The 15,718-nt window shown below is 43.7% G+C and overlaps 1 protein-coding gene across 11 annotated transcripts in view; it reads right to left on the bottom strand.

Annotated features, from left to right (window-relative positions):
* The window catches only part of TACC2 (transforming acidic coiled-coil containing protein 2), a 137,445-nt gene that overhangs the window by 71,902 nt on the left and 49,825 nt on the right, over positions 1–15,718 (bottom strand). For all 11 annotated transcript variants that reach the window (XM_051800358.1, XM_051800366.1, XM_051800368.1 and 8 more), the window contains 2 exons: positions 8,002–8,127; positions 1,545–1,676 (listed from right to left, as the gene is read on the bottom strand). In XM_051800358.1, the coding sequence (XP_051656318.1) occupies positions 1,545–1,676; positions 8,002–8,127 (258 nt within the window). The remainder of the gene's footprint in view (positions 1–1,544; positions 1,677–8,001; positions 8,128–15,718) is intronic.

The following is a 15,718-nucleotide window of genomic DNA, read 5'->3' as shown; positions in this document are numbered from 1 at the left end:
ATGTGTTTTGGTGGTTTTAATTTGGATCTGTAAACAACAGTCATCTGTGACTACACTAAAGCACTCACAGAATGTGAAATTCAGTCCAGTTTGAACAATTTCGGATGATTCTCTGGAAAAAGCCAACATCTCAGGGTGAATATTTTTTAACTTACAACCTCACCTGCCCACTTCTCTCAAGTTTTAGAGAATGGTCATTGTATCTACCCTTCAATTCAGAAAAATCTCTCCAGAACTTGCATCCTGGTACAAAACAGGCCTTCAAACCCTTGTGTTCCCCACCAGTGTGGGTCCAGTGCAGTATTGTGGAGGAAAACTATCCAGAAGGTTTGGTTTGTGTTACAGCAGCACACACACTAAAGATCAGGACACCATTTTCTGATCAAAGTAATCAGAAGTTCAGAACAAATAGCTAAGCAACATGTCTCCTAGGTGTTATACTGTGGGTAGTCTTTTCAGCAGCATTTGCTAATGTTCCACAGCAGAACACGTCTATTGTGAACATTTTAATTCATGATTCAGAGTATCCTCCTGCTGACAGCAGCATCTTTTGACATTTCTGAACAGAGCTTTAGTGGAATAACTGTATTTCCCGTGGTGTCTCCTGCCTTGTATCCTACTTGTCACAACCTGCCAGTCTGTATTGGTGGGGTGGAGAATGCTGTTCTCCAGGGAGGGCCCATTTCATATTCTCAGCTGTGCTGTGACCTTTTCCATTAATAGATGTCACAATAAGGGCAGGCCTTTATTGCCAAGCCACAAGAGCAGACTGGTTAATCACCCACAGACAGGCGTCAGCTGAAGCTCTGACTCGAATATCCAAACACATCTTGTCTCGACTATATTTGAGATGGGAGAGCTGAAACCAGATCATCTTTAATGTCCCTTCCAACTTCAATCATTCTGTGATTCTATGACTCATTCTGGGGGTTTTCCAAGCAAAAAATGCACTAGGCCATCTATCAAATACTATGGCAACAACCAATGCACACCTGAAGTGGTGAAACACTTAACTTTGAAATCAAGATAATACAACATTTATTCAGCAAGGGCAAAACCAAGCTGAACTTCTTCCTTCACTACTGACAACAACAATGTAAATCAACAGTGTGAGGTGGGGAAGATGCTGGCAGAATCTGAAGGGGAATGAGGTGATCAGTCCTCTTGAATACAACCTGATCCTGCACAGCTTCACCAAAAAAACCCAAACCAAACAAAACACTAAAACTGAACTTCCCGAAAGGAAAATATTGATGAAAAAAAAACAACCTTAAAAAATATTAATTTAAAAATAGCAGGAAAGATCAGCATAGTAATAACCAGTGTAGCCCAAGCTCCCTCTTCTGGTATTTATGAGTAAATATACTGAATTAGGCAGGTCTTGATAGTCTAACATTTGGATTCAAAATCTTGCAGCAAAGTGTTCATACAACTCCATAAAACACCTGTTAAAGCTGTTCAGCCTCTTTCACACTAGTAACAATTCTTAAGCAAAAGATGTACAGACATGGAAATGCATTGTAAGATATGAAATAACACAATACCTCTTTTTTTCCCTTGTGAAACCCTCGGTTTCTTGAGCAGGCAGTTCTACATCATCACCAGGGGCCGCAGCCAAAGGTTCATCCTCAGAAATGTGGTTATCAACTTCTTTGCAGCTGTCAGGCTTGGAAGTGCTGCAAAACAATTATTAAAAATAAGCTGACAAATTTCAGAAGTGCCCATGAAGCTTTAGTGAAATCTCCTTAAAGGATGAACTTTGGCTGGATCTATAAGGAGCTCTAAGGGGCACATCAGCCCCTCCCAAATTCCATCTCTCTCCCACCTCCCACAAATTACTTATTCCTACAGACCTTATCTCACTTAATTGCTCAGATGACCATGTAATCAGTAATACTGCAAAGTTTTGACAGCTCTTGCAGACCATAAGAGAAAGTGCCAGAGGAATTTAACCGTATATGAAATCAGTAAAATAAATAAATCACTAATGACTGCTTTGCAGTTCTCACACAGCCCTTTCTCCTCAGTGTAGAATTTAAACATTCAATTAACTGACTTGTCTTTTAGAAAAAAAAAAAAAAAACACTAAAATTTGGGACTAAAAAATTCTCTTACTTTAAGAGCTCTCCCTATGCTGTAAAGCCAAACACACAATAATCCCAGAACTCATTACATGAATGTTAAGATTACAGGACTCTAATGCTGCTGTATTTGTTAATTCCTACAAGTCCCACAAGACCCAAACTCAGAAGAAGAACAGTAACCACCCTACTCCCCTTGGTCTTGGCCACGCTCATTAAACCACTGACAGAAAAAGAACTAAATAACCAATGACTTCATGTCTCAAAAGCAGACACAGTGTAGGGTCTTGTCACACCACACTGTCCCTTCCAGGGCACCTCTGACATACCAGAGGGACACAGACATCCTGGGGTAGCCACACACAGCAGCCTCCCTCCTGCCAGCTTCTGCTTCCAGAGATACAGACACAAGTGTTTATGGAAAAGTTGATGGAACCAGGCCTTGGTTGAGCAGCTTCTTTTAGGTTTCCTGAACTAAATATAAACAGCTATCTTAGCCACTCCTTTTAAAGTTTTCTCTCCCCTTCCCCCAGTAATTACATTGGAACTGCAGAAAGCAGATTAAATTGTGTTACTGATTAAGAGCTGGTGAGGTTCAGGGACAGGCTGTTCTTCTCTTTAGAACCAAGCATACAGAGGACAAGCCTAAACCACATCCCTAACTTTAGTTACAACACAGACGAGCAGGAGAACAGGTATTTCCCAAAGTGCTTGTGCACTAAGTCACTGAGATCACCAAAGCTCTTTCTGAGAGTGGTTTACCTTGATTAGCTTATAACCATGAAGCTGCTTTGTGCCATATGGGATAATTACAGTTATTGCTTCTAAGAAATGATCTCTGCTTTACACGCTCACTCCTTCCTTCCTCCCTCCCTTTCCCCAGTTTATCCAAACTGGCCTGACACTGACACAGACATCCTATATTTTCAGTCACGTCAAGGTAACACAAATAAATAATGATTTCAAAGCAAGCTGTTTCCTTTTTCATGCAAAGGCCTTTGTCCTTTGCTAAAAATGTCTTTGTCCTAATATAGCAACAGCATCCCATCTATACCAAGGCGATGTGACTATATAGGGGCACACGGAGAGCAGTGAAAGTAAGATTTTAAAGCAAAAAAAGTAAACTGCTAAAAATAAGCGAATGCTGAACATCTGTTTGGAGAGGAAACAAAAAATTGCAAACCCCAAACAATTCACAAGAGGGCCCAGCCAAGCAAGACACCAAAGGCATACAAAATTATAGCCCTGGTGTTGTGGACACAAAGCCATCCCAGTTACCTGCTTACAGCAGCACCTGTTCCCTTCTCACCCACACTCCTCACACAGGCCCTAATGACCACCTGCAGCCCTTCAGCTTCCCCCTCTAAGTCTTTCCACATAAAATGAAACAATTTTCAGATGTACAGTTTGACTAACGAATGTCATTCCTACCGCAAAAGCAAAACTTGCCATCAACACACAAGCATTTTTATAAGAGCTCTGCTCCCCGGCCTTCACAAAGCCCAGGGCTTACTTTCATGAGCTACTGTGCTGTATGTGTTAAAATCCACAGCTAATTTCCTTTCATCTTTCCAAGCTTCATTTACACCATCAAATACTGGCTTCCCACAAAGACCACTCCTGCCAAGCCTCAGCTGCCTTGCTTGTGCTGTCGCTCTGGGAATGGATCCACAGCACCAAGAAGTGCTGGGCGAGGCCATGAAAAGCAGGTTGTGAGACTAATCACACCAGTCTGGGGCTAATATTGCCACATCATTACTTTGGCACTGCTCAGTAGGGCTTGCAGGTAGAATTGCAGCAGCACAGAGCTCCTGGTTATTGCCCATCCTCAGCTGGGCAGTACCTGCAGATGGGTGCTGCCCACAGTGAGCTCTTAGGGGACAAGCAGGAGCAGAGCAGCTCAGAAATGGTTCAGATTGCAAAAAATGAGGTAGGGTAGCACAGAACAGCAACCCTGTCCAAAACACAGACTCTAAACTCTCCAGCCTAGGACTGCATCAACTCAGGTACACCTATCAAGTCACAGTATTTGTATCAGCTCAGACATGAAGTGGCTACATTAAAGCCTCTCCACAGCTCCTACTAAAACAAGGTTTTCTGTCAAACTTATTTACCAACTGGTAATATTCTAATGGGTGTAGCAAGAATACTACCAAAAGGGCCAAGTCTTCTCAGTGCACAGTGAACTATACATTGACCAGTCTTTATCCTGTAGAGTTGAGCTGATTGGGAAACATTTTCAAGCACCATCTCTGCTTAAGTAAACCTCAAAAGTCACTTTCTGACTGTCTGTGTGTACAGATAATCCTGAGTACCTCTGCCTATCCGTGGTCTAACACTGAGGAGCACACAGAGCATCACAACTCCACAGGCTGTGAACTGCGTGGCCAGGAAAGGTCCCTCTGCAGACAAAGCAATACAGCTTTTGGTGCATACATCATCACTGATTACAAATTCCCCGTGACAGCTTAATGTCCACAAAAAGAGCTGAGACAGAGGTCGATGCAGGGGAATTCAAGATTTTGTATTGTCAACTCAGGTTCAGAACAGCTTCTGTTCCCCAGTATTCAAGACAGAGCTGCAACAACTCTCTCTGGTCTGGACTAAAGGTCACAGCAGCTCCACAACCTCAGCTGGAGATTAAATGCAAGAGCAGAAGCTTTCCTTAGCATGAGGAAGGGACAAGAGTGAGTTGCCCTGCCTGTTAGCTGTGGCCTGACCATAAAGAAAACTCATGCAGCAAGTGCTTTCCAAGCTGCCTTTTTTTTTCCTGGGCATGTGCAGGTTTGGGGTTTTTTCCCCATGAGACAGGCAGGAAGTTGCAGGGAACAGATAAACACAGCTCAGAAATGTTTCACACCTCTAACCACGGATCCGAGCTGTGGTCTTGTATAGCTGGGGCACTTATTTGCCTTCTCTGCCTTTCCAACCCAAACATTCCTTATATAACACAGAAGTCCTGTTGCAGAGCTCTGCACCTGCAGCCTAAAGAGAAAGCTGTGTCTAGCCAAAATTTCTCCTAGTGCAACGTGTACTGGCAAATCAGAGTCATCTTGGCCTTTCATCGCTAAACAAAAATGCTGGCAGAACAGCCAGTGAACTTTTTACCTAACTCTTTTCAGGGCACTTCTTTGTAGATACAGTGAATAAAATCTTACCGGGCAGGTGATACCATGTTGCCCCTGATCAATATGTTATCAGCAGGAGAGAGGCAGACAGTCATCCTCAGAAAGCAAAACAAAGATACAGTTTCTTGACTGGACAGATGGAGAGACAGCCTGATCTTTCACCATGCCCTGCCATCTGGAAGCCATTTAGCACAAACTGACCCCCACCTTACACGCACCATTATTTTTCCCTGCCAAAGTGCACACACCATCTGCATCATGTGCCACCCCTGACGTGGTGTGGAAATACATGGGATGGGGAAATACACGGAAACAAAGGGAACTGATTAGTAAATAACTAAATATATTGGGGGAAACACTTTATAATTGCACTTTACTGCAGACAGACTGGAATAAACATCATGCCATTCAGCAGCCCTGGCAATATCTCCAAAGTCTAGTGCAGAGGTACCCAGGAGGCATCACATGGAGACATCACATGTGTTGCATTACAGAATATTATCCAACCATATTGAAAAGCAGTGGTGCATCGTTTCTACATAAAATGCCAAAAAGGAATGGCTTCAATATGATCACCTTACCTATATAAGCAATAAACTGCTCCATCATACAGGTGAATAAGCTGATGAGGGATAAGATGATGACACAACACAACAAATATCACTGAAGTTCTTGGATAAAAAAAAGTCCAGTCCTGCTATTGCTGATCCTTGTTGTGAGGATAATCCCATGTGTTTTAAGAGTACTGCTCTCATTTGCTACCAACACCACGTTGTTACCAGTTCAGGTCTGACCAAACCACTGAGAAATCAGCAGTGCTGCTCCCACAGGGATAAAGTAGCACCAGGACTGCCCCCACAGGAGCCAAAGCAGGGGTCCAGCTGCATTGATTTAACCCCTCTTCTGCCAACCAGCTGCACCTGGGGGTGGGCACAAGTGGCAGCTACTGGGATACCAGGAAACATCTCTGCAAAGAGAAGGCTGGCAAGCAACAACACCCTGGACAGGAAAGACAGGTGCAAGGAGAACAGGTAGGCTTTTATATAGGAAGCTGAACAAGGATGCAAAACAAAAGAGTAAGAAAAACAAACAATACTGACAAGAGTTGACTTGTGTAGCACTTAAAAATAAACAAAAGAATTAAACAAACAAACACAGAAGAACTACTACAGCCAGTTTCACTCCAGTTGACCACAGGTTATTTCTCTCTCACTTTCCTAACTGGAAAACTACCTACATCCACACTGAATATCCCTGGTTTGCAACTTTTTAGTGCTGAACCCTTGCAAAAATCCTGGCAGCTCCCTGAAGGTCAGGATACGGAGACAGGAGCCAGATCCTGCAGCTGTTGCACAGTCTGTGTGCCCTCACCCCCACTGGGCTCAGCCACTCTGGATGGGGCAACCACAGCTCAGCACCAGCACTCCCAGCCTGTGCAGCTGGGACAGGGCAAGGAACCCCCAGAATAACTGTCAGACACCAACAAGAGAACCTTTTAAAGACAGAAGTTATGAAGTACATCAAAAGAAAAGATGTAATATAATTAACTTGAAATTCCAGGTTCAGGTGAGAACGTGAACAGGGTGAATTAATGAGGTTTACAAGAGGCAGTGAATTAAAACACTTGAAGATTGCTCTCCCTAAATGTTTCCTAAGGTGGCATTTAATCACAGACAGCTGCTGTGCCTTTTTCTATGCAAAAAGCAAACTTTCACCCTAAGGGCACCGAATTTTCTATTTTAGTCTGTGGTCCAGAGAGTATATATAAATCTTTCTGGCACTTTTTGGTGTTAGCCTTTTTTTCCTGCCTCCACATTCAGAAAGGAGCTCGCAGCTCCACCTCAATTACTGCTCACCCTTTTCTGAGTGCCTCACTACTATGGCCAACAATCCATTAGCAGAAAAAAAAACAGAATCCACAAAAAAAAATCAGTAATCCAATTACATTTGTTAAAAACAAAGAAACACAGCTCTTTGAGCAAAAACTTACAAGAACTGGAAGAAATCCACATCATTAGCTTCCCACTGTAAGCTTCTCTAGATCATCTTACTCCAAGTGTAGGAAAAAGTTTGTTTCTCACAGACTCACTCAGCCAGTGACTAACCAGCCTGGGGACTGGTGGCAAACCAGGATGGGCTAAATAGCAAAGTCACCCAGCTTTTAAGGTGGATTGAGCAAACCACACAAGGTCCTTTCTGCCTTTGATGACACATTATTGTGACTTCAGCTAACAAATTTAATGCTAGCTTAAATATACTGTGTATGTTTACACTCCACTGAACTCCCAGTGACTGAAGGGTACACACACCCTAGGAGGCTTCCTCTATTGTTGGCAGTTAAGACAAGTTTATGTGCCCAAAGATCCTGACAACCCCACTGCCACCAGCACAAATAAAGCAACAGTTTCCCTTCTCAGTGCAAGCAAAGGCAGACAAAAAGGTCAGAGTCCAACAGAGATGAGATACCTGAATAATAATAATAATAATCAGGGCCTGCTTTATAATCAACATTATCCTGTTAAGGAAATTCTCAGAATTACAAAACATGGCCAAAGGATCAGTTACAGGGAAAGGTAAACAGCATCTTCTTTTGAAGATTTTGATAAGGGGGGATGTAAATTCTGACACAGATTTCTGCTGACAGATGTTCCCCTGGCTGCAGGCAGAGCCAGCACAGACATCTATCCATCCAAGGAGACTGAGAGCAATTCCTTGGGCAGCACTAAGACACCCACAGCAGCAAGCAGGTGCAGCCACTTCCCCCAGCTCCAGGGGCTGGCCCTGGACAGTACCTGTCTGGAGTCAGCTCTGCAGCACCCACGGGGCCAACATTTCCAGACGCCGCAGGAACAGCAAAGGGTTGCTCAGAAAGGTCGAGGGGAGAAGCCAACTGTGTATCATCACCTGGCCCAGGAGGGCTGCAGAGAGAAAAGACAGGGAAAAAGGTACTTTTAGAGATCTGAGCTATTGCAGAATTACTGTAATTTGCTGTTTGAACCCCCAGACTTGAACATTCCTGTGCTAACTCGTGTTAGGGAAGGCAGCAAAAGTTGGCATTTTTAATATAAGTTGCTTTTGTGCACAGCCCTGCTGTTTCCACAGCACTGAAGTCTCTGGATTTTTGTCTGAGTCACAACTGCAGGAGCAATGAGACAGTACAACCCAGCAGCAAATTAACCCCATTTTGATTCTGATTATGAAAAGTGAAAGAGAAATTGAGCTGAACAAGAGAAACTATAAGATTTCCTGCCTTTGAAACCACATAACACTCAAGGAGCTCAAGGCTGGCTTTCACCTGAAGCTGGGGGGGCTCTTAAGTGGGGGCACAGAGTCAAATGTGTCCTGGGTGCTGCAGGGAGCACACACACACCCTGCTCTGACCCATTCCTAGGGAAAGCAGGGTGCCCCTGAGTACCAGCAAGCACCTCATGGCTAAAAGAAAACAATTTGGAAACACACCCTTGAATCAATAAGGAATGGAACCTTGCTGAAGAAGGTGGTTGGTTTGTTTTTAAGAGACACCAAACCATGGGAAACCCCTGAAAACAATGTATTGGTTGCCCATTTCAACCTGACTTTGCCATGTGGCCACCCAGAGATCAGAGCCCTGGAAGCATCAGTTTTCCCTAAAACTCACCAAAGTCCTCAAGTTTTTTGTAAACCATAAAGTCTGACATTAAGTTGGGGGTCCAATTTCACGCTGTACTGAACCTCCTCATGTCCATGTTGTTTCCTGTACTACCAAGTGAATAAAATCCTGTACATAGAGGGATTGTACCATACGCAGATGGATTTGAGGTGCATAAACTTAAAACTATCGCTCAGCATTTGAGATTTCAGCTTAAAAATAAAAAGCCCTAAATCACAAAACTCAGCTTTAACACTAAAGGATTACTATCTTGCCTAACTTCAAATCCAAAGAACCAGTATGACTTTTTACTCCTGTTTAATTCTGGATCGAAGAACATAACAAAGAGTTAAACTTCACTATAATAATGTCAGTGTTTGCTGCCATCTGAATATACTCACACTTCCTATATTTTATCTAAAGGATTCTGTAACATGTTCACGTGGGAAAAACAATTACAATGCTGAGCCATTAACTGCACACATGTTCTCTGGTTTAACCACACCTGAGGGCTCAGCCTGTTGCAGGAAACTTTGAGCCAAAGTTCTAAAGTCCTCTGGCTTATTATCATAAAGGGACCATTTTTCACTCATTGCTGAGTTGCAGATACAGCACAAACTGGGGTGTCCCCTCTGCTTTGCCTTAAAATGAGTGTTTAGAAAGTAGATCTTGACAACAGCACTTGGCAACTTGTTTTTTTCACATACATAATGAAAAAAGGAGCAGGTGTGCCCCAGTCTGGTGACCAAGTGAAGTGTTTGTCCACCACCATCCCACCTCCTGCACACCCGACTCTCGGACAGAGATTTCTGTGGTCCGGGGACAAGGTAACCTGAAACTCAGGCTTGGGGAGGGGATGGCAAAGGTCCTCCTTTCCAAGCCACCCTGCTCTGTGCCACAGGAACAATGAAGCCATCCAAAAGCTGCTCAAACTAGTTCCACAACTGCCTTCCTGGGCATCACAACCCCTGGGCTCACGGGTACCCACCACCAGGTCCCTGCTGTCAGTCCTCTGCCCCCACCAGCCTTTTAGGCCAATTTGTTTCTCTGTAAAAATGCCATGAGCTTTTTCCATTCTGTTGCCTGAGTTCTGGGTCGAGCCTGGAAGAGGATCTACATAAAATTACTTCCAAATTCTACTTATGACAAGCATGACTGAAATACTTTTCAAAGGAAAATACCTCACAGTTTAATAAGCAGTTGCTTACCAACAGCTGCAGCAGGCACACTAAATTCAGCCCAAAGACTGAGGGGTTCAATCTGTTATTAGTGTGTCAGAAGTGAAAGACACTGCCCATCAAGTGTCCTTAGGCTCTTAAGTTTCACAATTTCACTTTTGAGGCCTCTACTTATCCTTGAAAAGAGATTTTCCAAGTCAGGTATGCAAATAACAAGTTTCAGGCAAAGCTTGACCCATACCAGTCATTAAATCCCAATGAATGAATGAGAATTAACTGCATAAACCTCTGTAATTTCTTCTGTCTAAACACAGCAGGTCTATGTAAGAAGGTTTCAAACCAAGGCAGAAAGTTAAGATATGTACAGAAACACAATCTGGCCCATGTGGACACAGAGGCAGCGAGGGCTGGGTGTTCTGGTGGGTCTGTTTGCTGCTCTCCTGCTTCCAACCATGAGATGCAAACCTTAAACCCCTTAACTTCACAGGAAAGTTTCAAAACACTTTGACACTGGTGCTGGAGACAGAAGGCAGCTACAGGTCTTGGCATTTACTCCCTGTCCATGTTTTTCCAATCAGGAGAGCTGGATGTGGCTCCCTTTGAACAGTCAACAATAGCTCCAAGTTCACTCCAAGGGAAACCAATATGCATTTCAAACTCTGCTATCTCCTAGTCCCAAACATTTGGTTGCTTTTAATGAGATAATGGTAAGATTTATAGATCCTGCTCTTACTCCAGAAATCTTTGGAAAATGGCACCAACAACTGCAAGGCAGGACTGAGCTCTCAGTGCTCTCATCACCCCCTATTTTGTTTTCTTCAAGACACAAGATGTTTCTCACTGGGTACAGCAAGTCAGACAGACAAAATCCTCCACAGTTCATATCTGGCTTTCTAATAACCTGGGCCAAAGAGTCAATTTTTTTAAAGCCTCAGTTTACCCATACATAAGAAAAAATATTAATCAATCCCAAGGAAATATTGAGAGAATTTGCTATTTCTGGTGAGTTCTTGCACTGCAATCCTTCGGAAAGGAAAGAGATCTAGCAGCACCTACATCAGTTGAAATTCATTCATTCAAACACATCATACCTCATAAAATTTGATCCATTTTATTAATTCCTTCTTAGTAATCATTTTATCTTCTCCTGCTTTATTTTGTTGCTTATACTTTAGCCACACTCACTGGAATAAACTTTATGTGTAGAAAATCCAACAAAAACCTGTTATAGTAAGTCTATGCACCTTTGGTATTTCTCTTCTTTAGAAGTATTTTCATGAATTTTGGGGCTCCTGTCACTATGATTTAGTGGAGAAGGAGATAAGAAGCTATTTCTTATATCAGAAATCAACATTACTGGTATTAGGAACTAAAACTAAACTTATTCAGGAAGCAGCTCAGAAGTGCTACATAAGATACAAGCAAAGGATTACAAATTAAAAAAAAAACACCTCTTTCCCTTCTCTCTCCCTCCTTCCCCCCCCTACTACTTCTTATGAAGTAATTTAAAACCGATTCAAATATCAACAGAATCTTAGGAAAAATATGAGATGCTAATACTGAAATGGAAAGTGTGGCTTTATTTCCCAGTGAACTAAGGCGACATCCATACAATCTAAAAATCCCCATGGGGCAAGTCCAAGCACCTGCAATAGCTTTGAAAGCTCATGGTGATGACTGGGGGGGGTCACTTTTGCTGATCACTGTGCAGATACAGCAGAGGTTTTACTCTTACCAGCTAAACACACACTCACAGTCAAAAGATCGAGTTTGGGGAAACATGCTGCCTTTTGCCCAACAAAAGAGTTACTTATGCATTTATGTACATATGATTTCGGAAAAATCTCTCAAATTCCTTCTGTACTCTGAAGAAGAAACGATGCCTTAAGTGCCTCACATCAGCACTTTGTATTTAGGCTGCAGGATCTCCTGCACACCTCGGCCAGGCTGAGCTGGGCATCGTGCAAACTCAGTAATGAAGGTATCCAGGAGATGAACTGGCATGTGCTAATTAAAAGCAAACAAAATCACTGTCATCCAGGGGGGTTTGATGCACAGGATTTGCATGGCAGCATTTCTACGCTTATGGAAGAAAGACACTGTCACCCAGGTACCAAAACTGGCTCCCGGGGGAATTATTCCAGTGCCTGAGATTTACATGCTCGTCCTCTGAGCGGGACTTGAGCAATCGGTAGAACAGGTCTGGGTGCTGGGTGCTGGTGCTCAGAGCACCCAGGAGAGCCAGCCCAGCCCAGCATGGCTGGAGCAGCACCTGAGTCACACCTGACCCCAAGGGAGGGACCTGCCATCGTCCTGGCCAAGCAGCAGGAACCACCTGCACCTCCCAGAGTGTCTGCAGCCCTCGTGGGAACACACGGCTGCGCGGCTCCAGACACAAGGCTGTGCTTCCAGCAGCAAGGGACTCCCTTCTCTCGCTGCAGATTTCCACACTAACAACGTCAGAAAGGAAAACGAACGCAGAAACTGCGTTCTGGAGACGTGAAAGCGTTTTTTAAAAGGCTTCCTGAAGGCAATACCCCACCTATGAGAAGCAACCCCAGAAAGCCAGGTGCAGAGCAGCTGGCAGTCCCTGCAGGTAATTCCAAATGACCTGCTGGGGCAGGAGAGCGCTGCTGCTGTCGGGCATCCGGACTCGTGACCACGGAGAGTCATTCTCAGAAATGATACTTTTCTGGCACTGCTTGTGGAAACCCTGACAAGATAGAGAAGTTATCTTGGCAGGGGATGGTGTTTAGTGACACATTACCTGAGGGCCCGCACTTCCATTCTCACCCAACCCTTCTTGCTTAGAAAGCCCTTGATTTCTGTAACATGTGTACCCAGATTGATCATTGATTTGATCAGTCATAACAATAAAATAGAAAAAATTTTTTTTTCTTTTTTGCCTGAGTGTTCTACATTACTGTGGTCACATTAAAACTTAGGCTGAGTTAATACAATAAACAAACACAATTATTCTAGATTAAAACACTTAATGGGACTGAAACGCGTTACAGCACTACTTCCTTTGCAAGCTAAAAGAGGGACAACAGAAAGCCACATAAAAGTCTCAGAAGTATAAATCACGCCTGCACAGGATGAATAAGCATATTTGCTGTAATAACTGTCAACCATTATAAAAAGCCCATCACGTCACCACCGAGCAGCTTTCAGAGCCTCGGAAGGGCTCTCGGTCACGTCCTGATGTCATTGCTGCAGAATTTCAAAGTTTCCAAATTCCAGCTAGTAAACCTGAGGCAGAGGTTTCTCGGTACAAACAACACACACACACAGTCTCCTTTCTCGAGCAGAAACCCCAAATCCAGCCAGAAACCATGGTAGGAGCCACAAAACCCTCCAATCTTTTGGGGGGGGGGGGGAGGCAAGGAGAGTTAATCCTCACCCAGAGCTGGAGGCAGCGCTGTGGGAGCAGGAGAAAAAGTTTCGAAAAGTTGTTCAAAGGGGAAGACGAAAAAAAAAAAAAAGGGGGGGGAAAAAAAACTTTTCCTCTCACAAGTGTCTACTTACCAACGCCAGGAAATAATCACCAGCTTTCCTACTCCCAGTCATCCTCGCTTCCAACACAACACCCCGCCACAGCCCCTCGCTCGAACACCAACTCCCTCCACTCCCACCATCCCGGGCGGGGACCGGCGGCTCCGACAAAACCCCGCTCCCGGCCGCGGCTGCTTTTTTTTTTTTTTGGGTTGGTTTTTTTTTTTTTTTTTTTTTTTTTTTGGGCGAGCTCTGGGGCGTACAAAAGACCGAGGAATAGGAGCCTGGAGCTGCTTCTCGGAGGCTCCTCCCATGAGGCTCCCCGAGGAAAGGCCGGAGCGACCGCGGCTGCCGCGCCCCGTCCCGTCCCCCCCGCCCCGCCGGTGCCGCCGCCCCGGGGCATCCGAGCGCCGCCGGGGGAGGATGCGGGGCGCCCCAGCTAGCGAACAAAGGAGCAAAAACAAGAAAAAAAAAAAGGAGCACGACCCCCCCACCCGCCCCCCAAACCGGCTCCCACGTGGGTTTTAATTCCCTCTTTTTTTTTTTTTTTTTCTTCCTTTCTCCCCCCCCCCCCCCCCTTCCCGTTTTTTTACGGTGGAATTTCGGAGTTTCCATCTGCTGGAGGGGTGGATGTGGAGAGATTAAATTACGGTGTGTGTGTGTAAGGCTTAAAGCACACGCAAATAGCTCCTAACGTTTTAAAATGCGTTTGGCAACTTTTTTTTTTTTTTTTTTTTTTTTGAAGTTTCAGGAGGCAGGAATGGTGTTTGGCCCAACTTTAAGGACAACTTTTTTAAATGTTTTCAGGATGCAGAGGCAAAGTTTTTGACAACTTTCACTGAAACTTTACGTGTTTATAGCTCAACAAATAACATAGATTTAAATCTAAACAAAACCATTTTGTTCCTGGTCTAATTCTTGGGTTAAACTCCAGTTGCTAAAGTCGCACAGGTTTCCTTATATGTTTCTTTACCTGCCTTCTTATAGGTTAATCTTCTTCCTTTATAGGTTCCTTTACCTGCTTTCTTATGATTTTTTTTAATCTGCTTTCTTATAGGTTTCTTTCTTTCTTACATGTATCACTACCTTCTTTCTTTTCTCTACCTCCTTTCTTATAGATTCTTTTACCTGCTTTCTTACAGGCATCTCTACCTTCTTTCTCATAAGTTTCTGTACCTATGAAAAAATGGAGCAGTTTTAATTAGTTGTGTGCCCTTATTAATCTCTTAGATTTCCTATGGGTTTATTACAACACAAAAGAGTGGCTTTACAGGTAATTAAGTCTTTGCATGGAGATACACCAAATTGCATATACAAGCTGCCAGCACCCAAGGAATTAATTGAGTCTCTACCCAGGGAGATCATTATCATGTTTATAACAGGCCATACAATAACTATAGGTTAAATGTCTATAATATCTCTCCCACAGCAAGAGAGTTAGTAGATTCATTGCTTACCAAATGCCCAATCAAGATATTTCAGTTATAATGCCGGAAATACAGAGATTTAATTTAGCTGAGTTAGTTTCCCATCTGACTCCCTGTCTCCAAACTCTTCAACTGTGGTGTCCACCACGCCTTGGGTGACAAAACTAATACTTCCTCTTCTTCAGAACTCTGTCCAGCCCCTAGTAGGACTGTGTATCTCCTTTTAATGTTAAGGTACAGTAACCATAGCTGTTGGACCTCTCAAAGCATCAATTTAGAGCTGGGCCACAGGGGGAAAAAAGTATTCATCAGTGTTTAATTTTTTTTATTTTTTTTTTAAAACTCTTGGACTGTTTCTCCTTCTAGCCCTTGTCTGATTTTTCTATAAGCAAAAGGAGGGAACAGATTTTTGTTCAGGTAAATTGTGTGTTTCAGGAGAACTTCCCCATCTAGTCTGGAAGCAGGAGACAGGGATTTCCCCTCAGTGTCCTCATTGCTGCTTTTAACAATTCAGAAACCTTCACAGGAAACAGAAGACTACACCATCAGACACTGTAATGGATGAAAATGCTGAAAAACTTGTAGACTGCCAACATCTGTGCTGCAAGGTGTGGCTTATTGAGGGGCAAACACTGTGCATGGTGCAGGGAGGGTTCACTTGGTTGTAGCACCAGGAGCCTGTAGCACCTACTCTGACAGCAAGAATTCAGATGAATCTCAGAGTTAAAAGTTTCTGGGAGAGCATCTCTTTGGTATCCCGCCTCCCAAGCAGTAGGAAACC

This window comes from Manacus candei, unplaced genomic scaffold (assembly GCF_025592945.1).
Source record: "Manacus candei isolate 608988 ecotype Guabito, Panama unplaced genomic scaffold, ASM2559294v1 h1tg000050l, whole genome shotgun sequence".
Classification (NCBI taxonomy): domain Eukaryota; kingdom Metazoa; phylum Chordata; class Aves; order Passeriformes; family Pipridae; genus Manacus; species Manacus candei.
Note: the sequence above shows the minus strand (reverse complement) of the source record. Positions and strands in the feature narration are given on the sequence as shown.